This window comes from Camarhynchus parvulus, chromosome 3, assembly GCF_901933205.1.
Source record: "Camarhynchus parvulus chromosome 3, STF_HiC, whole genome shotgun sequence".
Classification (NCBI taxonomy): domain Eukaryota; kingdom Metazoa; phylum Chordata; class Aves; order Passeriformes; family Thraupidae; genus Camarhynchus; species Camarhynchus parvulus.
The window spans coordinates 112109767-112134348 of NC_044573.1; the positions used below are offsets into that span (position 1 = coordinate 112109767).

The 24582-nt window shown below is 53.4% G+C and overlaps 1 protein-coding gene across 1 annotated transcript in view; it reads right to left on the bottom strand.

Annotated features, from left to right (window-relative positions):
- SCARA5 (scavenger receptor class A member 5) overlaps nucleotides 1–24582 on the bottom strand; it is a 33825-nt gene that overhangs the window by 3841 nt on the left and 5402 nt on the right. The window contains 6 exon segments of the mRNA XM_030945535.1: nucleotides 1704–1766; nucleotides 7988–8086; nucleotides 13253–13336; nucleotides 18525–18820; nucleotides 18822–19194; nucleotides 23586–23714. Of these exon segments, the coding sequence (XP_030801395.1) occupies nucleotides 1704–1766; nucleotides 7988–8086; nucleotides 13253–13336; nucleotides 18525–18820; nucleotides 18822–19194; nucleotides 23586–23714 (1044 nt within the window).

Below are 24582 nucleotides of genomic sequence, written 5' to 3' on the forward strand. Positions count from 1 at the left end.
GGGGGGGACATGGGGACAGCAGACATGGGGACAGGAGCCATTCACCAGCCGCACCGAGCCCTCCGACGGAGCTGGGGGACACCGGGGGGGACATGGGGACAGCAGGGGGGACATGGGGACAGCAAACGTGGGGACAGGAGCCGTTCACCAGCTGCACCGAGCCCTCGGATGGAACTGAGGGATGGCAGGAGGGACATGGGGACACCAGCCATGGGGACAGCAGCCACCAGGGACAGCAGCCACACTGAACCCTCAGACGGAGCTGAGGGACACCAGGAGGGACCTGGGGACACAGCCAGGGGGGTGGGGACAGCAGCCGCACCGAGCCCTCAATGGAACTGCGGGATGGCAGGAGGGACATGGGGACAGCAGCCATGGGGACAGCATCGGTGGGGACATCAGCCATGGGGATGCCATCCATGGGGACAGCATCGGTGGGCATGTCAGCCATGGAGACATCAGCCATGGCCATGGGGACACCATCCACAGGGATGTCATCCATGGGGACAGCAGCCATGGGGACAGCAGCCATGGCCGTGGGGACAACAGCCGTGGGGACAGCATGGGTGGGGATGTCAGCCATGAGGACATCAGCCATGGGAATGTAATCCATGGAGGCATCAGCCATGGGGACATCAGCCGTGGGGACAGCAGCCATGGGGACAGCAGCCATGGGGATGTCATCCATGAGGACATCAGCTGTGGGGACGTCAGCTATGGGGTCATTAGCTATGGGGATGTCAGCCATGGCCATGGGGACAGCAGCCGTGGGGACATCAGCCATGGGAACAGCAGCCATGACCATGGGGACACCATCCATGGGGACAGCAGCCGTGGGGGCATCAGCCATGGGGACATCGTCCATGGTAGTGTGACCCATGGTGACGTCATCCACGGTGACATCATCCACAGTGATGTCATCCGTGGTGGAATAATCCTGGGTGACATCCCCAGGGATTGTGGCGTCTCAAAGGGATGGGGACGTCACACATGGTGACATCATCCATGGTGGCATCTCCAGGGATGGTGTCCCCAGGCTGGGATGTCCCTGGAATTCCATGGGGAATGTCCCCAAGGATTGAAGCCCTGGGATTCCATGGAGAATGTCCCCCAGGCTGGGATGTCCTTGGGATTCCATGGGGAATGTCCCCAAGGAGCGACATCCCTGGGATTCCATGGGGAATGTCCCCAAGGATTGAAGCCCTGGAATTCCATGGGGAATGTCCCCAGGCTGGGATGTCCCTGGAATTCCATGGGGAATGTCCCCAAGGAGTAACATCCCTGGGATTCCATGGGCAATGTCCCCAGGCTGGGATGTCCTCGGGATTCCATGGGGAATGTCCCCAAGGAGCGACATCCCTGGAATTCCATGGAGAATGTCCCCAGCCTGGGATGTCCTTGGGATTCCATGGGGAATGTCCTCAAGGAGCGACATCCCTGGGATTCCATGGGGAATGTCACCAAGGATTGAAGCCCTGGAATTCCATGGGGAATGTCCCCAAGGAGCGACATCCCTGGAATTCCATGGGGAATGTCCCCAGGCTGGGACGTCCTTGGGATTGCAGGAGAGCCCCGGGATGGTTTTCCCAGCGTCAGGAATTCCCCGTTTTCCATCAGGAACTTCCCCTCCCCGGGCTCCCAGTTCCCAAAATCCTCCGCCAGGTTCCGCGCCGGGGTCTCCGTGGGGAGCGCCCGGGACTCACCGGTGCCACCGGCGGCTCCTCGGTCCCCCCTGTCCCCTTTGTCCCCCTTGGGGCCGCGCTCGCCTGGGAAGAGAAAAGCCGGAATTCTGGGGGCGCGCTGACCCCCCCACAGCCCCCAGACCCCAGAAATCCCCAGAAATTCCCAGAAATTCCCAGAAATTCCCAGAAATTCCCAGTAATCTCCAGAAATTCCCATAAACCCCTGGAAATCTGCAGAAATCCCCATCCCTCTTTGGTGCCCCCTGGACCCCCAGAAATTCCCAGAAATTCCCAGAAATTCCCAGAAATCCCCAGAAATTCTCAGAAATTCCCAGAAATCCCCATCCCTCTTTGGTGCCCCTGGACCCCCAGAAATTCCCAGAAATTCCCAGAAATTCCCAGAAATTCCCAGAAATCCCCATCCCTCTTTGATGTCCTTGGAATCCCCAGAAATTCCCAGAAATTCCCAGAAATCCCCAGAACCCAATTCCCAGAAATCCCTCTTTGGTGCCCCCTGGACCCCCAGAAATTCCCAGAAATCCCCAGGAATTCTCAGAAATTCCCGGAAATCCCCATCCCTCTTTGGTGCCCCTGGATCCCCAGAAATCCCAATAAATTCCATAAATCCCAGAAATTCCCAGAAATTCCCAGATCCCCACCTTTGATGTTGTCAATCATAAATTCCCAGAAATCCCCCCATCCCTCTTTGGTCCTTGATCCCCAGATCCTTCCCCAATCCCAGAAATTCCAGCCAGGACACCCCCTGGCCCCAGAAATTCAATAAATTCCAGAATTATAAATTCCCAGAATCCATTTCAGAAATCCCCATCCCTCTTTGGTGCCCCCCCCCCAGGAATCCCAGTCCCCAGAAATTCCATAAATCCCAGTTCAAAATCCCCATCCCTCTTTGGAAAATTCCGGGAATCCCCAGGCATCCCCAGGAATCCCCGGGAATTCCCAGAAATCCCCATCGCTCCTGATATCCCATTTCCCACCCCTGCTCCCAAAAACGGCAAATCCCAAAACCCCTCCGGGGGCGCGTCCTGCGGCAGAGGCGCTCCTGGAATTCCTGGCTGCAGATCCCATAAATCCCGTCTGGATTTCAGGATGAAATTCCCGATGTGGAGGCGGAGAACCCTGTTTGGGGCTAAAAGCGCCTCATTTGGGGGCCGGGGGTGGGGATTCCATTATTCCATATCCCGGGAATGATTCCATATCCCAATCATGGTTTAATATCCCGGGAATGATTCAGTATCCCAATCATGGTTTAATATCCTGGGAATGATTCCGTATCCCAGGAATCATGGTTTAACATCCCAGGAATTATTCAATATCACGGGAATGATTCCACATCCCAATCATGGTTTAATGTCCCGGGAATTATTCCATATCCTGGGAATGATTCAATATCCCAATCATGGTTTAATATCCCGGGAATTATTCCATACCCCAATCACGGTTAATATCTTGGGAATGATTCCATATCCCGGGAATGATTCCATATCCCAATCATGATTCTATATCCCAATCATGGTTTAATATCCCAGGAATGATTCAGTATCCCAATCATGGTTTAATATCCTGGGAATTATTCCATCATATATTTTTATTCCGGGAATCTTCCCGGAATGTTCATATCAATCATTAATCCGGGAATGATTCCCAATCATAAAATTTTATATCCCGGGAATTATTCAATATCCCATCATGGTTTAATGTCCCCGGAATTATTCAATATCCTGGGAATCAGGGTTTAATATGCCGGGAGTGATTCCATATCCCAGGAATTATTCCATATCCCAATCATGGTTTAATATCCCGGGAATTATTCCATACCCCAATCACGGTTAATATCTTGGGAATGATTCCATATCCCGGGAATGATTCCATATCCCAAGCATGATTCTATATCCCAATCATGGTTTAATATCCTGGGAATTATTCCATGTCCTGGGAATGATTCAATATCCCAATCATGGTTTAATATCCTGGGAATGATTCCATATCCCAATCATGATTCCATATCCCAATCATGGTTTAATATCCCGGGAATGATTCAATATCCCAGGAATTATTCAATATCCCGGTCATGGTTTAATGTCCCCGGAATTATTCAATATCCTGGGAATCATGGTTTAATATGCTGGGAGTGATTCCATATCCCAGGAATTATTCCATATCCCAATCATGATTGAATATCCCGGGAATTATTCCATACCGCAATCATGGTTTAATATCTTGGGAATGATTCAATATCCCGGGAATGATTCCATATCCCAGTCATGGTTTAATATCCTGGGAATTATTCAATATCCCGGAATTATTCCATATCCCAATCATGGTTTAATATCCCAGGAGTGATTCCATATCCCGGGAATGATTTCATATCCTAATCATGGTTTAATATCCTGGGAATTATTCAATATCCCGGGAATTATTCAATATCGCGGGAATGATTCCATATCCCAATCATGGTTTAATATCCTGGGAATGATTCAATATCCCGGAATGATTCAATAGCCTGGGAATTATTCAATATCCTTGGAATTATTCCATATCCCAATCACGGTTTAATATCCCGGGAGTGATTCCATATCCCGGGAATTATTCCATATCCCAATCACGGTTTAATATCCCGGGAGTGATTCCATATCCCTGTCACGGTTTAATATCCCGTTAATGACCTCGCTAATGAGCTCGGACATTCCTTGTCTCTCCCGGCGCCTCCTCCTCCCTCATTCCCAGCTTTTCCAGGCCCGGGTTTGCCGATCCCGGCTTGGCCAAGCCTGGCCCGATCCCAAGGAAAGGCTCGGGGATGCTCCAGGAACAACAGACAACACCCGAAAATCCGGGGGAAAGGAAAACACGGGACGGGAAACGATCCCAAAAAGGCCGAGCCGGGCAGGAAATTCCTGCCCTTTCCCTGGGAGAGCGGGATTGCTCCCGCGGGCTGCGTGGGACGGGGGAAAGGGATGGAGCTGATGGGATCCAGATGGAAACTGCCGGGAACGGGGCCAGGGATGCGGCTCCCGCCTCGGGATGGGGTCGGGAGGCCGGAGCAGCCCCCGATCCTCGCATCCAGAAATCGGGATTGGGAAGCGACAGCGCCGGGTCTGGGGGGTTCGTCCCCAAAATGGAGCGGGGGGAAAGGGCGGAGTGATCCCGGGGATTCTGGGATTCTGGGATCGAGGGCGCTCAGGATCCATCCCGAGGGATTTTTATGGAATTCGGGGATGGAAAAGGGAAGGGAGACCCTTCCTGGATTCCCCAATTCCCAATGAAGCCCCTGGATCCCGAAATTCCTTCTCAAGGAGGAGTCGGGATGGGGCTGGATCCAGTGCCAGGCTGGCAGAGCTGGGAATGTGCAGCTGGATCAGGGGAGGATCCAGGGAATCCTTGGAGCCGCTTCCCGATCCCCAAGGGGCTCCAGGAGAGCTGGGATTTGGGCAAGGGCTGGAGGGGCAGGAGGCAGGGAATGGCTTCCAGTGGGAAAGGGGAGCTTGGGATGGTGGGATCTTGGGAAGGGATTCCTGGCTGGGCTGGGATTCCCAAAGAATCCCTGGATCCCTGGCAGTGTCCAAGGGGTGGATTTGGATCACCCTGGGATCATGGGAAGTGTCCCTGGGATCATGGGATTGAAGGTCCATGGATCCCATCCCAAACCATTCCGGGATTCTGGGATCAAGGACACTCAGGATCCATCCCGAGGGATTTTTATGGAATTTGGGGATGGAAAAGGAATGGAAACCCTTCCTGGAGTCTGAATTTCCAGTGAATTCCCAAAATTCCTTCTCAAGGAAGAATCAGGATGGGGCTTTATGCAATGCCAGGCTGGGAGAGCTGGGAATGGAGGGAATTCCCTGGGAAAGGAGAGCATGGGGTGGGATCTTGGGAAAGAATTCCTGGCTGGGCTGAATTCCCAGAGAATCCCTGGATCCTTCGCAGTGTCCAGGAAAAATTGGATCACCCTGGGACCGTGGAATGTGGACGAGGATTCCCATCCCTAAATCCCGAATCCCCAACTTGTCCCGGTTTCCGTCTCCGCTCCGAGAGCAGCAGCAGTCCGGGAATCCCGGAACGGTTTGGGTGGGAAGGGACCCTCAATCCCATCCCATTCCAACCCCGGCACCTCCCGCTATTCCCGGGGCGCTCCAGCCTTTCCTGGGACACTCCCGGGGATCCAGGGGCAGCCGCAGCTCCTCTGCCTCCTTCCTTCCCCCTTTTCCCGTCTCTCCCCTCTTCCCTGGAATTTTCTGGTGGGAAGAACTTGGTGTCCGCAGCTCCTGAGGAGCTGGGGCTGGAGAAGGTCCCAAAAACCGGGATCCAATTCCCTGGGAGCCTGGAGGGAGCCTCGGGGCCGGGACAGAGCCGGGAATTTGGGAGAAGCCCCTCCCGCTCCATCCTGCCCGGCGCCTTCTCCCGGCCACCATCAGCGCATTCTAGGCCGTATTCCCAGATTTTTTTTTGTTTTTTTGGGATTGGGCACAAAATGCAGGCCCAGACACAGTGACAGAGACCCGCCGCTCCTCCCACGGATCTGCAGGGATGATCCCAAAACCTTGGGAAAAGCCCCAGGAGAATCCGCCGATCCCATTTTTCCTGGTGGAAGCAGGTTCTGCCTCCAGGAACGTTCCCAAAAAACTCCACCCTGGGGATGTTCCGGAAGGAATCTTCTCTTATCCCCCCCGGATTTTTCCCTAAATTCCATTCCCAGCTTGGATTTTCCTCCTGAGCGTATTCCCTGCACAACATTTTCCATGGAAAAGCGGGGAGGCCGGACCTGCCCTTGCTTCCCAGGATAATTTTTCCCATTTGGAAATGAGGAAACAAATCCTCCACCGGGGTAATTTTGCGGAAAAAATCCATCAAAAATGGGAATATACCCATGGAGAAAAGGACTCGGGAATCTGCCGTTCCTCTGCCGGGCCAGAGCCGCTCTGGGAGAGGTTTAAACCTGGAATTTTCCATGTGGAGGCTCCTACACACCCTGAAACACCATTCCAGGATTCCTGGGATGCAATTCCCGAGGCAGGAAGTCCCTGGAGAAGGCTCCTGCAGAAATCCGGGGTTTAAGGCAAAGCCTGGCTTTGGATCCGTGCCCGGGCCCGGGTCTGTTTCCCATAAATCCCAGAGAATCCCACAAACTGCCCGAGCGCTGCCAGAGGGGCTGGAATTCCGTTGGGAAAGGGGTTGGGTGAACCCCTGGATCCGACATTCCCGCTCTCCCGGGGGAGGGAGGAGGGGATGGATTTTTTGGGGGACACATGGGAGTGACCCCCATCCATGTGGGACGCCAGGGATCCCTGGGATGGGGACGGGATCCGGGAACGGCTTTGGGGTTTTCATGGAATTGCTGAGGTTGGAAAAGCCCTGAGGGACCATGGAGACCAGGGGTGGAGCCCCCATTCCCATGGGATCCAAATCCGTGGGAATGTGGCACTCGGAGATGTGGATCGGGGTGGGAACGGTTGGGCTCGGAGAACTTTTCCAGCCTCAACAGTTCCATGATTCCTCGCCGAGCAAATCCACCATCAGGCCGGCAAATCCCAACCCAGCCGGGGAATTTCGGGATAATTTTCTGCATTTAAGGAGCTCTTGGCACGAGCCAGTGAGGAAATCCCGACATTCCTGGTGCTCCGGGGATGTATCCAGGGGTTTTCCAACCTCCTGGAGCAACCGGGGATAGTGGAAGATGTGGAAGAGCGTGGAATTCGAGGATCTTTAAGGTCCCTTCCCACCCAATCGAAGTCCCAATCCCAATTCCAATTCCAGTCCCAATCCCAAAACCAATCCCAATTCCAATTCCAGTCCCAATCCCCTCCAGATTTCTATTCCCTACAATTCCCAGCTCTTTCCCGGGGTGGTTTCCCCTCCAGCCTCCCCAGCAGGAATTTTGAGGCACAAAGGGCATTTTTTGGGGGTTTTCAATCCCGGTTTTGGTTGCAGCTGGGAATTTCCCGTCCCAGGTGTCCAGGGACAGCCGTGTCCCGCTAAATCCCGACTTCCTACTGCCACAGTTTTCCCGGGAAGATGGGAAACCACAGCCAGCCGGGAATACCCCGGAAAACAACCAGGAGATCACTCCCAGAGCCCCATGGACTGGGAGGACATCCCAAATCCATCCATCCCTCTGAGGATGGTGAAGGAATTGTCGGGATTCCCGTTCCTCCAGGAGATCCGGGCGGTTCCCGAGCCACAGGATGCCCCGATCCCCCTCCCAGGGCTCTGCCCCTCATCCCGGGGTCTCCGGAGCCCGACTGATCCCGGATTCCCGCCGGGATTCCCGCCGGGATCCGCGCCCGTACCTTTGAAGCCGCGCGTTCCCGTGGGGCCGCGCGGGCCCAGCTCGCCCTGGTCCCCCTTGGGTCCGCGCGGGCCGGGCGGGCCCCGCTCGCCGGGAATGCCTGCAGGGAGGAGCGGGACACAGAATGGAAGGATGGAAGTTTGGCCAGAAAGTCTCACGGATATGCACGCTTGGCAGAAAGGTTTTTAAATGTGGAGTCTGAAGAGGGAATAGAGATGGAAGCAAGTTTTGATATAGAAGGAAAGAATTGCTGAGCCAGTCTTGCTGGCTAACCAAGGAGGCAGAGAGTGTGTAAGTTAGAAGGGGTTTTTATGGCTCAGAGCAAAGGATAAACCCACCCCAAACAAAAAGATGTTTTTATCAAGCAGAAAATTAGCACAGGCAAACAAGCCTGCTGATATTGCAAGTAGAAAAAAGGTCTCAGAATTTTCCACTGCAAGAAAACTGAAAAACAACTTCAGCTTAAACTGTAATGTACTGACTTTGAGTGATTGGAGAGCAGTAACATGAATATGGTAATTATAGGATTTATGATGGGCTGTAGGTAACAGTTAAGGTGTAGATTGGTTCTGCTGTATGAAGAAGCTCAGCAAAGGAAAGTATATAATGCATTGTAACCAAAAGAAAAATATATAAAGCATTGTAACCAAAAGAAAAGTATATAATGCATTGTAAGCAAAAGAAAAATATATAATGCACTATAACCAAAAGTATATAATGCATTGTAACCAAAAGAAAAATATATAAAGCATTGTAACCAAAAGAAAAATATATAATGCATTGTAAGCAAAAGTATATATTGCATTGTAACCTAAAGAAAAATATATAATGCACTGTAACCAAAATAAAAATATATAATGCATTGTAAGCAAAAGTATATAATGCATTGTAAGCAAAAGAAAAATATATAATGCATTGTAACCAAAAGAAAAAGGTATATAATGCATTGTAACCAAAAGAAAAATATATAATGCATTGTAACCAAAAAAAAAAGGTATATAATGCATTATAACCAAAAGAAAAGTATATATTGCATTGTAACCAAAAATAAAAGCCTATAATGCACTATAACCAAAAGAAAAGTATATAAAGCATTGTAACCAAAAGAAAAGGATATATTGCATTGTAAGCAAAAGAAAGGTTTATAATGCACTATAACCAAAAGTATATAAAGCATTGTAACCAAAAGAAAGGTCTATAATGCAACATAACCAATCCCAGGTTTTACCCCTCATCCTGCAGAGGCTCAAATCCCAAAAGCTGAAAATAATCAGGAGCCAAAGCAATGGGAACAAGGAATTTGAATGGAAAAATAATGGGGGGAAAAATGCCTGGAGCCCTGCATCTCTCATTCGGGCTCTCACAGTCCCACCCTTCTCCTGCGCTTGCCTGGGATCCAGGACGGATTTATCCAGGTGCTAAGGAATTCCTGAGCATCCTTAGGCTGGGCTGGAGCCAAACTGGGCTCTAAAGCTGGAGATCAAGGGAGGGAAACCAGGATCCATGCCGAGGAATTGGGATGTGTCTCCCGTGAGCCCCAGATCTCCAGGATCCATGTTGTCCGAGGGGTTGGGTGTTTGTTGGAGAAGGAGACAGATGGAAACCCCTGGTGTGAGCATTCCCCACCTCCGGGAGGTGGGAATTGGGGCTGGAGTTCGGGAATTCCTTCACAGGGGACACATCCGAACCTTGGAGGTGACCTCCGTCCAACCTGGGACCTGGACCTGGACATGGACCTGGATCTGGATCTGCTCCTGCACCAGGACCCAAATCAGGATCTGCTCCTGCTCCTGGACCTGGGCCTGCACCCAGATCTGGATCTGCTCCTGCTCCTGGACCTGGACCTGGACCTGGACCTGGACCTGGACCTGGACCTGGACCTGGACCTGGTCCTGGACCTGGACCTGCTCCTGGACCTGGTCCTGGCTCTGAACCTGGACCCAGATCTGGATCTGCTCCTGGACCTGGACCTGGACCTGGACCTGGACCTGGACCTGGACCTGAACCTGCTCCTGGACCTGGACCTGGACCTGGTCCTGGCTCTGAACCTGGACCCAGATCTGGATCTGCTCCTGGACCTGGACCTGGACCTGGGCCTGCACCCAGATCTGAATCTGCTCCTGCTCCTGGACCTGGACCTGGACCTGGACCTGGACCTGGATCTGCCCCTGCTCCTGGACACAGATCTGGATTTGCTCCTGCTCCTGGACCTGGACCTGGACATGGACCTGGACCTGGACCTGGATCTGCTCCTGGACCTGGATCTGGTCCTGGCTCTGAACCTGGATTTTGACCTGGATCGGGATCTGGATCTGGTCATGGACCTAATCCTGGTGCTGGAACTGGATCTGGTCCTGATCTTGAACCTTGACCTGGACCTGGATGCCGTTGTGGATCTGGTCCAGGACCTGGGCCTGGTCCTGAAACTGGACCTGGAGCTGGATCTGGGTCTGCATCTGGACTTGGATCTGGAAACCAGTTGTGGATCTGGTCCTGGACCTGATTCTGGTCCTGAATCTGGGTCTGTACCTGGATCTGGGTCTGGATCTGAAATCTGGACTTGGATCTGGACCTGGATGCAGTTGTGGATCTGGTCCTGGACCTGAATCTGGGTCTGTACCTGGATCTGGGTCTGGATCTGGGTCTGGATCTGAAATCTGGACTTGGATCTGGACCTGGACCTGCATCCAGTCCTGGACCCCAGCTTGGTCCTGGGCCTGGATCCAGGTCTGGCTCTGGTGTGGAGGGAGGGACGCTGTGCTGGAGACGGGATCTGCTGGGACCTGGGGATGATCCCACGGGATCGATCCAGCGGGGACTCCTCCCGAGCTGAGCTGGACTCAGATCCGAAGCTCCAGCAGGACCTAAGCCTGGCTCTGTGCGTGCAGAGGGAGCCCTGGATTCCCCAGCGCCGCTGCTCCCGCCCTTCCTGGGCCGGGCTTTTCCAAACTCAGTCACGATTTTCCTCCTGGTTTACGAGGAAAAAAATGCTCCAGGAGGAATTCCAGGCCCGGCTCCAGCGGGGATTATCCCCAGCTCCGATCTTTCCCTGCCGTGCCCATCCCCAGCAGGGATCAGGACCTGGATTTCTGCGGGGCGGGGGCAGGAGGGTGGATTTTCCACGGAAAGGGGATTTTCCATGGAAAAGGGGATTTTCCATGGAACAGGGGATTTTCCAGGGATACACCTGAACCCGACCTTCTCAGATCCAAAGGGTCGTGCCTGCATCCCAAAAAACCCCTGGAAAAGACCTAAAAATCGTGGCTCTTCCTGAAGGTGAACCCTCCTGGGATTGCTTTGTTTTTCTGTTTGAACAAGAAAAAAAAAAGGGGAACAAAAAAAAGGAAAACCGAGGAAAAGAGCCAATATAATTCTGAGGGTTGTTACACCCAAGAAAAACAGCCACGAGTCCGTCAGTGCCAGAAATTCCAGCTGGAGGGAGAAGGAACACGGGCAGCTGGAGGGGCTTGCCCAGGGAGATCGGATTTCCAGGCTGGCTCTGCCTCGCTGGGCTGGGCCGGGGAAGGAACGATCCCAAAATCCCAGGGTTTGAGCCCAAAGCAGTCCCAGCAAGGTCACAGTGCCTCAGAATCCTTGGAGTAGAGGATTCCAGGCATGGATTTGGGTCTGGAGCTGGGTTTGGGTCTGGGGGTCTGGGTCTCTGGAACTGGATCTGGGTCTGGAACTGGGTCTGGATCTGGGTCTGGAACTGGATCTGGGTCTGGGTCTGGATCTGGGTCGGATTGGGGTGGTTGTTGTTTGATCTGGTCTGGGTTGGTTTCTTTGGTGGTTTTTTGCTGCGGTTGTGGTGTCTGTTGGGTCTGGAACTGGGTCTGGGTCTGGATCTGGATCTAGATCTAGATCTGGGTCTGGTCTGGGTCTGGGTCTAAAACTGGGTCTGGGTCTGGGTCTGGAACTGGATCTGGGTCTGGGTCTGGGTCTGGGTCTGGGTCTGGGTCTGGGTCTAGGTCTCGGTCTGGAACTGGGTCTGGAACTGGGTCTGGGTCTGGGTCTGGGTCTGGAACTGGGTCTGGAACTGGGTCTGGGTCTGGGTCCGGACCTGGACCTGCCTCTGACATCCAGAGTCCTGTGGGGTAGGTTTGGAGCAGGGGATAACAGGGATTGATCTGGATCTGGTCCTGGACCTGGTCCTGGACCTGGTCCTAGATATGGACCTGGTCTTGAACCTGGATGTGGATCCAGATCTGAATTGGGACCTGAATCTGGTCCTGGAGCTGGTCCTGGACCTTGACCAGGCCTTGGACATTGAACTGGACATGGATCTGGATCGACATCTGGGCCTGGACTTGGACCTGAACCTGGACTTAGACCTGGACCTAAGCCTGGACTTAGACCTGGACCCGAACCTGGACCCAGACGCTAACCTGGGTATGAGTCCAAACCTGGATCTGGATCTGAATCTGGGTCTGGATCTGGGTCTGGACCTGGACCTGGACCTGGGTCTGGACCTGGACTTGGGTCTGACCTGACCTTGACCTGGACCTTGACCTGGACCTGGACCTGGACCTTGACCTGGACCTGGACCTGGACCTGTTCCTGGTCCTGGATATGAATCCAAACCTGGATCTGGTCCTGGCCCTGGAGCTCCATGCTGCGGGATCCCAGCGGATCCCTGCTCCCAGCAGGATGGATCCTGTCACCTCCACGGGACAAAGTTGTCCCCAGGGGGATCCTGCCCCCGGCTCTGTGCCATTCCCAGCCCTGGGAAGCAGAGCCGGCATTCCCGGGTTTCCTTCAAATCAGAAACAGCTGGAGCCAAGTCTTCCTCAGGGTGGGAATGTCCTCTGGTGGCTTCCAATGGAATTCCTCCCAAAAACAACGGAATTAAGAAGGGAGGTGGGAAAATTGGCATTTTTGGCATTGGAAAAAGAAAATTCTGGAAAAATCTCGCAGCCAAGGCCCCTCTGCCGGGTTCCTGGTATCTGCTGGAGGGACCCAGCAGCAATTCCAGCCCTGGTGCCTTGGAAAGCTCCGTTTGGGAATGGGGTGGCCAATTCCTGCTCCAGCCTGGCTGGGACACCCTGGAGATCTGGGAATATCAGCGCAGATTTCCCGGAGCCGGGTGGGCCATGACGTTTTTCCCTCCAGGCCGGGTGTTCCAGGATCGGGCAGAGCAGATCCCTCCTCGTGTCCCTCGGGAGCTGGGACACCCCAAGGGAGCGGACCCGGTGGGTTTGGATCAGCCGGGATATCTCAGGATGGGATTTGGGAGGGGTTTTATGGATACCGGGAAAGTTTTCCTTACCTCGGAGCCCGGGAAGAACGCCGGGCAGGCCGGGCTCTCCCTCCATCCCCTCCGTGCCTCGGTCGCCTTTGGGTCCCGGTGGCCCTGGAACACAACGGGAGGGCGGGAATCACATCCTGGAGTCGGGAATGCGCAGCGGGAGCTCCAGGAGATCCAGGATAATCCCGAGTGGAATGTGCAGCAGAAATCAGAATAATCCGATGTGCAGCAGGAGCTCAGGAGCATAATTGGAGTTGGGAATGCTGGAATCACATCCATCCCGAGTCAGGAATGCACAGCGGGAGATCCAGGATCACATCCTGGAGTTGGGAATGTGCAGCAGGAGATCCAGGAGATCCAGGATCACATCCCAGAGTCAGGAATGCACAGCGGGAGATCCAGGATCACATCCCGAGTGGATGTGCAGCAGATCTAGGAGATCAGGATAATCCGTTTTCAGAATCCAGGATCACATCCCAGATTCAGGAATGAAGATCCAGGATCACATCCCGAGTTGCAGCAGGAGATCCAGGAATCAGGTATCGGAGCGGAATGTGAGGAGATCCGGGATCACATCCCGGAGTCAGGAATGTGCAGCAGGAGCTCCAGGAGATCCAGGATCACTGAGGAACATGGGAACAAAGCCGGGACAAAGCAGTTTTCCATGATTTTAAACTTCGGGGATTTGTGGATCTGAAATTCCAAGTTGGATCCCACCAACCTGCTCCAAGTGCCAGGAAAATTCACCTGGAAGCTCCACCTTGAGCGCGACTCCGGGAATTTTCCTTTGGACCAGAAGCTGGGACATTCCCAATGAAATTATTGCAAGAAATCAGGGGAAATACGCATTTTGGGAATGCTCATAGGATCCTGGAATTCAGGGGGTTGGAAAGGATTTTGAGGATCATCCAGAGGCAGGGACACTTTCCATTTGTCCAGCTGGGATGATCCCGTGGGAATTCTGGAGATATTCCTTGAGGAGAGGATTGGCAGCGGGATTTTGGTAAAATCCCAGGAACGTGCAGAAAATCCCAATCCCGGGTTTTATCCCTCATCCTGCAAAGGCTCAAATCCCAAGAGCTGAAAATAATCGGGAGCCAAAACACTGCTAAGAAGGAATTTGAAGAGAAAAATTACAGGGAAGAGAAAAATATTCCTGGGATAAGAGAAAACAGGGCAGGGAGAGGCTGGGAAGGGTCATTCCCACCCATCCAGGGGGAGGACTGGGAATTGTTTTCCAAGAAATCCCAAAAGCCGGGAATTTGGGAAGCTGAGATCCAGGCAGGGCTCTGGGAGCTGGAAAAGGGGCAGGAAGAGCAGGGATGTGTTTTAATGGATCAGGAATTGGGATCTGGGAATGCTCTGTGGGAATCTGTGGGATCCGGAGAGGGATCTGCAGTGGGATCTGCGGTGGGATCCTGAGCCACGTGAAGGTCGGGAAGCATCCCAGCTCGAGATGGTTTGGGATAGGAAAGGATGATGGGAAACATGGAATTGCTGACCCTGGCTGTCTCTTCCCCAGGGAATGAAGAGCTCCAGGAGCTGAGGGGATAAGGGATGGACTCCGGATCCCAGGGATGGATCCCAGATCCTGGGAATGGACCCCGGATCCTGGGAATGAACCTCAGGTCCCAGGGTTGGACCCCAGACCTTGGAATGGATCCCAGACCCTTGGGATGGACCCCGGATCCTGGGAATGGACCCCAGACCCTTGGGATGGACCTCAGATCCTGGGAATGGACTCTGGATCTCTGGGATGGACCCCAGACCTTGAGATGGACTTCAGATCCCAGGAATGGGCTCCAGATCCTGGGAATGGACCCCAGACCCTTGGGATGGACCCCAGACCTTGAGATGGACCTCAGATCCCAGGAATGGGCTCCAGATCCTGGGAATGGACCCCAGATCCTGGGAATGGACCCTAGACCCTTGGGATGGACCCCGGATCCTGGGGATGGACCCCAGATCCTGGGAATGGACTCTGGATCTCTGGGATGGACCCCAGACCCTTGGGATGGACCCCAGACCCTTGGGATGAGCACTTCCAGGGATGGGCAGCCTCAGATGTTCTGGAATGCTCCCAGGGACGGTCCCATCCCAGGAGCAGCTCCTGGGACAGGACCCAGGGAGCAGCTGGGCTGGAGGAAAAACCGGGAATGGCAGCTGGGAGAAGCTCCGGAGCATTCCCAGCTCTTCCCACCCCACAGCTCCTGAGGATCACGCCCGGGAAATCCCATTCCTGCTTCCCACCCTCCAATCCCAGCGGGATGAGGCATTTCCTGAGGGATGGGACCGTCCTGTCACCTTTGGGACCTGCTGGGATCCAGCACATCCCACCCAGGGATCCACCGGGCAGATCCCGGGAATTCTCCCTCGTGGTGACTCCCAGGACGGGAGCCACCAAAAACCCCCAAAACTCCCAAAGTCTCCCAAAACTCCTCCTCGTTGTCCTTCCCCAGCCACGGGAGGCGCTTGGAGCAATCCTTGGATGCTGGAGAGGAGCCTGGGGACCTTCCCAAGCTGCCACCGCCCAATTCCGGGATCCAGGATAGCCGAGGATTTGAGGGGAAGGAAAAGGGCCCCCCAGAAAGGCAGGCAGGGAATGGCTCGGCCAAATCCAGCCGGGAACAGGACGGACTCACCCAAGGACATCTGGAGCTGGGATGAATCCAGCTGGGCACGAGGCCCCAGGAATTATCCATGGGGTGGGAGGAGAGGGAAGTTTGGGGTGCCAGGAATGTGTCAGGGCTGATAAATCCGGCGCCGGCCCTTGGGGAGGGGTTTGGTTTTGGGATAACGCGATTCCAGGGCTCAGCGACGGGTCCCACCCTGGGTGGCTTCATCCCAGAGCAGGTGACGTCATTCCCATGGACGGGGAGGGAAAAGCGGGATCTGAGGAGCGGGGAAATAGGGAAATATCAAAGTGATTGGGGCAGGGTGATCCCAGCATCCCAAAACATCCCAAAAATAGGGATGGGGAGCCAAGGTCACCCAGGGATGAGGGGCAGCACCCCAGGAGCGGTTGGCGTTCCAGGGGGATGGATCTCCTGGGGATCCACCACATCCATCCTCTCTGGCTCGGCAGCTGGAAAAGGGGAACAAGTGCCTTGGCACCAGCCCTGGCCTTTCCAGCTGGAATTCCAGCAAAATATATCCCTCGTCCTGCAAAAAGGCTCAAATCCCAAGAGCTGAAAATAATCGGGACACAAAACGGTGGGAAGAAGGAATTTGAAGAGAAAAATAACAGGGGGGAAAAAAATATCCCTGGGATGAGAGAAAACAGGGCAGGGAGAGGCTGGGAAGGGTCATTCCCACCCATCCAGGGGGAGGACTGGGAAATGTTTTCTGAGAAATCCCAAAAGCCGGGAATTTGGGAAGCTGAGATCCAGGCAGGGATCTGGGAGCTGGAAAAGGGGCAGGAAGAGCAGGGATGTGTTTTAATGGATCAGGAATTGGGATCTGGGAATGCTCTGCGGGAATCCGTGGGATCCGGAGAGGGATCTGGAGTGGGATCTGGAGTGGGATCTGGAGTAGGATCCTGAGAGGGATCTGGAGTGGGATTTGGAGTGGGATCTGGAGAGGGATCTGCAGTGGGATCCGGAGAGGGATCTGGAGTGAAATTTGGAGTGGGATCCAGAGTGGGCTCTGGAGTGGGCTCTGGAGTGGGATCTGGAGTGGGATCTGGAGTGGGATCTGGAGTGGGATCCGGAGTGGGATCCTGGAATTCCAGCTGGAAGCACCGGGAATGACCGACAGCCCGTGGGGTCTCCGCAGGAGCAGCAGTTGGAAAATGGAGCGGGAGCTGCTCCCAACCTCCCGCTCCGCCCTGGAGCTCACGCTGGGATCTCCTGGGTTTCTCCGTGGGGTTCCCCCGCCCTGGCACGGCATTCCCAGAGAAGCTGCGGCTGCCCCTGGATCCCTGGAAGTGTCCGAGGCTGGGAGCAGCCTGGGACAGCGGGAGGTGTTGGAGTAGGAACGGGATGGGATTTTAGCGCCCTTCCCACCCAAACAGCTCCGGGATTTGGGAATGGCTGAGGGTGGGGAAAGGAGGAGAGGATGGGATGCGGGAGGTTGGGGTTTTTCCTGGCAGCTTCGAGGGAACCTTGGGAGCTTCCTTCCGAATCATGGATGGGGAATATTCCCTGGAGAGTCCAAAGGGATGGAGACACCTGAGCAGGGATGGATGGGGGCGGATCTGGGACCTTCCTGACCGGAGAGACCTGCAGGGGCTGGAGCGTGTCCAGGGCAGGGAACGGAGCTGGGAAGGGAATGGAGCCCCAGGAGGGGCTGGGGGAGCTGGGAAGGGGCTCAGCCTGGAGCAAAGGAGGCTCGGGGGGGACCTTTTCCCTCTCCACATCTCCATGAGCGGTTGGAGCCGGCTGGGAGTTGGGATCTGCTCCCGAGAAACAAGAAACAGGATGAGGAAAGGTCCCCAGGCTGTGCCAGGGAAGGTTTGGTTGGATATTGGGAACAATTCCTTCGTGGAAAGGGCTGCGAAGGGCTGGAACAGGCCCAGGGTGGTTTGGAGTCCCCATCCCTGGTGGGATTAAAATCCACGTGGATTTGGGGGAGACATGGATCAGTGGTGGTGACCAGCTGGACTCCATGACCTTGGAGAGCCTTTCCAACCTCAACAACTCCGCTGGAGCTGTTCTCCAAGTGGAGAATCCAGGGATTCTCCAACCCCTGACCCCCCACAGACACATCCCATGGGGACCATTCCCAATCCCACCACTCACCCCGGATCACGGACATGTTCCAGAGCATTCCCATCGCGCACACTGGATCACGGAGATGTTCCGGAGCGTTCCCACCACTCACCGTGGATCATGGAGATGTTCTGGAGTGTTCCCACCACTCACCATGGATCATGGAGATGTTCTGGAGTGTTCCCACCACTCACCCCGGATCACGGAGATGTTCCGGAGCGTTCCCACCACCCACCCCGGGTTACGGAGATGTTCCGGAGTGTTCCCACCACTCACCATGGATCATGGAGATGTTCTGCAGCATTCCCCTGGATCATGGAGACATTCTGGAGCGTTCCTACCACTCACCCCGGATCACAGAGATGTTCTGGAGCATTCCCACCACTCACCGTGGATCATGGAGATGTTCTGGAGTGTTCCCACCACCCACCCCAGATCATGGAGATGTTCCGGAGCATTCCCACCATTCACCATTGATCATGGAGATGTTCCGGAGCGTTCCCACCACTCACCCCAGATCACGGAGATGTTCTGGAGCATTCCCCCGGATCATGGAGACATTCCGGAGCGTTCCCACCACTCACCCCGGATCACGGAGATGTTCCTCAGCGCCACGGAGTGCTCCCAGTCCTTCATGCGCAGCTCCTCGGTGATGTTGTTGAGCAGGGCCAGCTCCAGCCTCAGCTGCCTCTCCATGGCGCCGTGCGCCGCCCGCATCCTGCGCCCGTCGGCGCTGGCGTTGCCCAGCAGCCCCTGCAGGTCGCGGAGCCGGGAGCACTGCAGGCGGAGCTCGTAGGAGAAGCTGCGGTTCATGGACTCCACCGCCGCGCCCAGCGCCGCCGCCTGCTCGCCCAGCGCCTCCAGCCGCGCCCAGGTGCCCCAGGAGGTGCTGGTGGTGCTCCAGGAGCAGCCGGCTGCCGTTGGCCTCCACCGAGAGCCGCGACAGCTCCAGCTGCGCCGCGTCGCTCTGCTGGCCCAGCGAGTCCCGCAGCCGCCACAGCGAGCTGTCCGTCTGTCCGGCCTGGCTCTGCAGCGCCCACAGGAGCCCCTGCAGCCTCTGCAGCGAGCCCGAGAGCAGGAGCAGCGAGTCCGAGTGGTTCTGCAGGAGGTCCTGGAGCCTCCAGATGTGCTCCAGGAGGTCGCCCTGGGGCGGGGGGCACTGCAGCAGCTGCAGGTCCCGGAAGGTCTCGTTGAGGCGCTGGACGTCGCCCAGCAGCGCCTTCAGCTCCTCGGGGGACGCCTGGGGCCGGGACACTGCGGTGGAGGAGGGTGGTGGGAGGTCAGGAGGAGCCCTGGGGTGTCCTCCCGAGGACATTCCCGGTTCCTCGGTGCCTGCAGGGGAAATTCCCGGCCCACGAGGTTCCCCCCATGCAAGGAATCCAAGGCTGGAGAAGGAGGGTGGGTGCTGGAGAAGGGCTGGAGGGTCCTGGGATGGTTTGGGTGGGGAGGAACCGAAAACTCATCCCATTCCACATGGACAGGGACACCTCCCACCATCCCAGGGTGCTCCAAGCCCATCCAACCTTTCCTGAGACATTCCCAGGGATCCAGGGATTCTCTGGGAACCCCAGCCCAGCCAGGAATCCCTTCCCAAGATCCCACCATCCCAAGCTCCCCTTTCCCACTGGAAGCCATTCCCTGCCTCCTGCCCCTCCATCCTTCATCCCAAATCCCAGCTCTCCTGGAGCCCCTTGGGGATCAGGAAGCGGCTCCAAGGATTCCCTGGATCCCATTTTTTTTTCCCCTTGGAGCTGCATCCCAAATATTTCTCTGCTGGGACAGAATTCCAGCCTGGATCCATTCCAGCAGCTCCAGAAGGTCCCGGGATGGTTTGGGTGGGAAGGGACCTTCAATCCCATCCCATCCCAACCCCGACACCTCCCCCTGTCCCTCCAAGCCCTGTCCAGGCTGGAATCAGCTTCTTCCAGGCATCTTCCCAATCCCTGTTCCTGAATCCCACAGTTTGTCCCGGAATTCCATCCGGGATTCTCCTCCTGGGACAGCGCGGGGTTTGGTCCCCTCCGCTCATCCCGGTTTGTCCCCGGAATCCCTGGACGGGATCTGAGGGGTTGGGGGCGCTCGGGTGGAGCAGATCCCACGGGAAGGATGGGAAAACCACGGGGGAAAACATTCCCTGCGGGAAAAACGTCGGGATGTTTGGGGATCTTGTTGTGATTTATCAACCTCCCAGAGGGAACAGCCCCAAGTTTTGCCGGGGAAAGTTCCGGTCGGAATTCGGAACGATTCCCTCACGGAAAAGGCTGTGCAGGGGCTGGCTGGGAATTCCAGGCATTGCCAAGGGGCTTTGCCATCCGCGCACTCACCAAAATTCGGGAAAGGGGAGGCAGGAGCCCGGGGATGTGCCAGGATAATTCCTACAGGGGTTTAAGTGTGGATCAGGGGAATGGTTGGGCTCCAGGGCGCCCAAGGAGTTTTCCAACCTCAACAATTCCACAATTCCATGAAAATGTTGGGGATTGGAGCGCCAGCCACAGGCCCAGAGGCTTTTTAGTGGATTGGGGGGACCGAGGGTGGGGATACGGGGAATGGGAAACTCCAGCCCCGGAGAGGAAAACACCCCGTTCCCGGTGGGAATTTTTTAAAAATTCTTTTGGGATTTTTATGGGTTTAAATGGTTTTTTAATGGGGTTTTTGGGGGGGGTTCGGGGTTTTTCTGGGGGGATTTTTTTTTTAATTCTTTGGGGTTTCTGACAGGTTTTTAGGGTTTTTGGGGGTTTGGGGGGATTTTTTTGGAATTCTTTGGAGTTTTTTATGGGGCTTTGGGGTGTTTTGGGGTTTTTTGGGGGATTCTATTTAGAATTATTTGGGGTTTTTTTTAATTCTTTGGGGCTTTTAAATGGGTTTTTAATGGGTTTTGGGGGGTTTTCTTAAATTTTTTGGATTTTTAAAAAATTCTTTGGTGGTTTTTTATGGGTTTTGAGTTTTTAGGGGATTATTTGGGGGACTTTTTGGGAAGCTTTCTAGGGATTTTTTTTAATTCTTTGGGGTTTTTAAAGGGTTTTTGGGGTGTTTTGCAGTTTTTTGGGGGGAATTTTTTTTTATTCCCTGGGGATTTCTTATGGGTTTTTGGGGATTTTTAATGGGTTTTTTAATGGGTTTTTGGGGATTTTTTGAGGGATTTTTAAAAATTCTTTTGGGTTTTTTATGGGCTTTTGTGGTTTTTGTTTTGGTTTGGTTTTTTTCTTGCTGGATCCCAAGATATTTCCTTGGATTTGTGCTGCTGACCCTTTCCCCAACCTCTTTTCCAAGGAAAGCTGGATCCCAAACAATTCCCAGCCACACCCACCCCAAAACATTCCAGGACAGGGTTCGGAGCAGCCTGGGACGGTGGGAAAACCCATAAAAAACCCCAAAGAACTCCAAAAAAATCCCCCCAAAAAATCCCAAAAAACCCATAAAAAACCCCAAAAGAACTCAAAAAAATTCCCCCCCAAAAACCCCAAAACCCCATTAAAAAATCCCAAAGAATTCTAAAAAAGTCCCCCCAAAAAATCCCAAAAACCCATAAAAACCCATGAAAAACCCCAAAGAATTCTAATAAAAAATGCCCCAAAACTCTTCAAAAAACCCCATAAAAACCCCAAAAGAACTCCAAAAAAATCCCCCCAAAAAACCCATCAAAAACCCCAAAAAACTCCAAAAAATTCCCCCAAAAAATCCCAAAAAACCCATAAAAATGCCCCAAAAGAACTCCAAAAAAATTGCCCCAAAAAACCCATAAAAAACCCCAAAAGAACTCCAAAAAATTGCCCCAAAAAACCCATAAAAAACCCCAAAAGAACTCCAAAAAATCCCCCCAAAAACCCATAAAAACCCCAAAAGAACTCCAAAAAAATTCCCCAAAAAAACCCCCAAAAACCCATAAAAAACCCCAAAAGAACTCAAAAAAATCCCCCCCAAAAATCCCAAAAACCCATAAAAACCCATGAAAAACCCCAAAGAATTCTAAAAAAAAAATGCCCCAAAACTCTTCAAAAAACCCCAAAACCCCATAAAAAACCCCAAAAGAACTCCAAAAATCCCCCAAAAACCCCCAAAAACCCCAAAAGAACTCCAAAAAAATCCCCCCAAAAACCCCAAAACCCCATTAAAAAATCCCAAAGAATTCTAAAAAAGTCCCCCCAAAAATCCCAAAAACCCATAAAAACCCATGAAAAACCCCAAAGAATTCTAAAAAAAAATGCCCCAAAACTCTTCAAAAAACCCCATAAAAACCCCAAAAGAACTCCAAAAAAATCCCCCCAAAAAACCCCAAAACCCCCCAAAAACCCAAAAGAACCCCAAAAAATTCCCCAAAAAGTCCCAAAACCCCAAAAACCCCCAAAAAACTCCCAAAAAACCCAAAGAATTCCATGCAAAAACCATAAAACCCAAAAATTCTAAAAAAAATGCCCCAAAAACTCTTCAAAAACCCCAGAACCCCATAAAACCCCAAAGAACTCCAAAAATCCCCCCAAAAATCCAAAAATCCCAAAAACCCCATTAAAAACCCCAAAAGAACTCCAAAAAAATCCCCCCAAAAAATCCCAAAAACCCCATAAAAATCTCTCGCCGCGGGATGCGCCGGCCAACAACAACAACATCCAAACAACGCCCCAAAATTCCAGGAAAAATGGGTTTTTAGGGGTTTTTGGGGTGTGGTTTTTTTTTTAATGGGGTTTGGAGTTTTTTGGGTTTTTGGGGATTTTTTGGGGGATATTTTTGGAGTTCTTTGGGGTTTTTAATGGGTTTTTTGGTTTTTTGGGGGGCAGGAATTATGGGGTTTTTTTAGAACTCTTTGGGAATTTTGGGGTTTTCTGGGGGGATTTATTTTAGAATTCTTTGGGGTTTTCAATGGGGTTTTTTGGGATTATTGGGGGATTGTTTTCAAATTTTTTTTTGATTTTGGGGGTTTTGGGGGTTTTTTTTTGGGCATTTTTTTAATGGTTTTTTGGGGTTTTTCTGGGTTTTTATAGGTTTTTGGGATTTTTTTGGGGACTTTTTTAGAATTCATTGGGGTTTTTCATGGGTTTTTTGGGATTTTTGGGGGGGATTTTTTCTTTAGTTCTTTGGGGTTTTTGGGGGTTTTGGGGATTTTTGGAGATTATTTTTGGGGTTCTTTTGGGGGTTTTTGGGATTTTTGGGGTTTTTTCGGGATTTTTTAGGCAATTTTTTGGGAGTTTTGGGCTTTTGGTTTTATGGGATTTTTGGGGGTTTTGGGGATTTTTGGGGGATTTTTTTGGAGTTCTTTGGTGGTTTTTTATGGGATTTTTTGGGTTTTTTGGGGATTTTTGGGGGCGATTTTTTGGAGTTCTTTGGTGGTTTTTTATGGGTTTTTATGGTTTTTTTGGGATGTTTTGGGGGGATTTTTTTTTAGTTCTTTGGGGTTTTTTATGGGTTTTAGGTTTTTTTGGGGATTTTTGGGGGGATTTTTAAATTCTTTGGGGTTCTTTATGGGGTTTTTATAGGTTTTGAGGGTTTTTTGGTTTTGGGTTTTTTTTGGTTTTGTTTTGTTTTGTTTTGTTTTTTCCTGCTGGATCCCAACTTTCCCCTCCCCTGGATGACCCGGAAAACCCTCCCGTGCAGGGATCCCGAGGCCATGGAAAATCCTGGGACCCCTGGGAGCACCCCAGGGCCAGCCTCACCTGCCAGGATGAAGATTCCCACCAGGATGAGGAGCACCAGCAGGTAAAGTCCCACCACGGAATATTTCAGCGCCGCCACGGAGCCCATCCGGCCGCGGCAGCCCCAGGGCCTCGTCCTGCGGCCGGGATCTGCGGGAGGGAGCGGGACACGGGGTCAGGGAGGCCTTGGAATGGCTGGGATCATCCCCGAGGCTCCACCCTTGGGATGGCCGAGGAAAGGCTGGGTGGGATTGGAGACCACCTGGGATGGTGGGAGGTGTTGGGATGGGGTGGGATTGGAGGTCCATGGATCCCACCCAAACCATTCTGGGATCTTCTGGAGCTGCTGGGTGAACTCCAGGCTGGTCCCCATTCCCGTGGGATGCAGCTCCAAGGGAAACCCTGAGCTCCAGGGAATCCTTGGAGCCGCTTCCCGATCCCCAAGGGGCTCCAGGAGAGCTGGGAGTTGGGCAAGGGCTGGAGGGGCAGGAGGCAGGGAATGGCTTCCAGTGGGAAAGGGGAGCTTGGGATGGTGGGATCTTGGGAAGGGATTCCTGGCTGGGCTGGGATTCCCAGAGAATCCCTGGATCCCTGGCAGTGTCCCAGGGTGGATTTGGATCACCCTGGGATGGTGGGAAGTGTCCCTGGGATTGCAGGATTGAAGGTCCATGGATCCCGTCCCAAACCATTCTGGGATTCTGGGATCAAGGACGCTCAGGATCCATCCCGAGGGATTTTTATGGAATTTGGGGATGGAAAAGGGAAGGGAGACCCTTCCTGGATTCCCAAATTCCCAATGAAGCCCCTGGATCCCAAAATTCCTTCTCAAGGAGGAATTGGGATGGGGCTGGATCCAGTGCCAGGCTGGGAGAGCTGGGAATGTGCAGCTGGATCAGGGGAGGATCCAGGGAATCCTTGGAGCCGCTTCCCGATCCCCAAGGGGCTCCAGGAGAGCTGGGATTTGGGCAAGGGCTGGAGGGGCAGGAGGCAGGGAATGGCTTCCAGTGGGAAAGGGGAG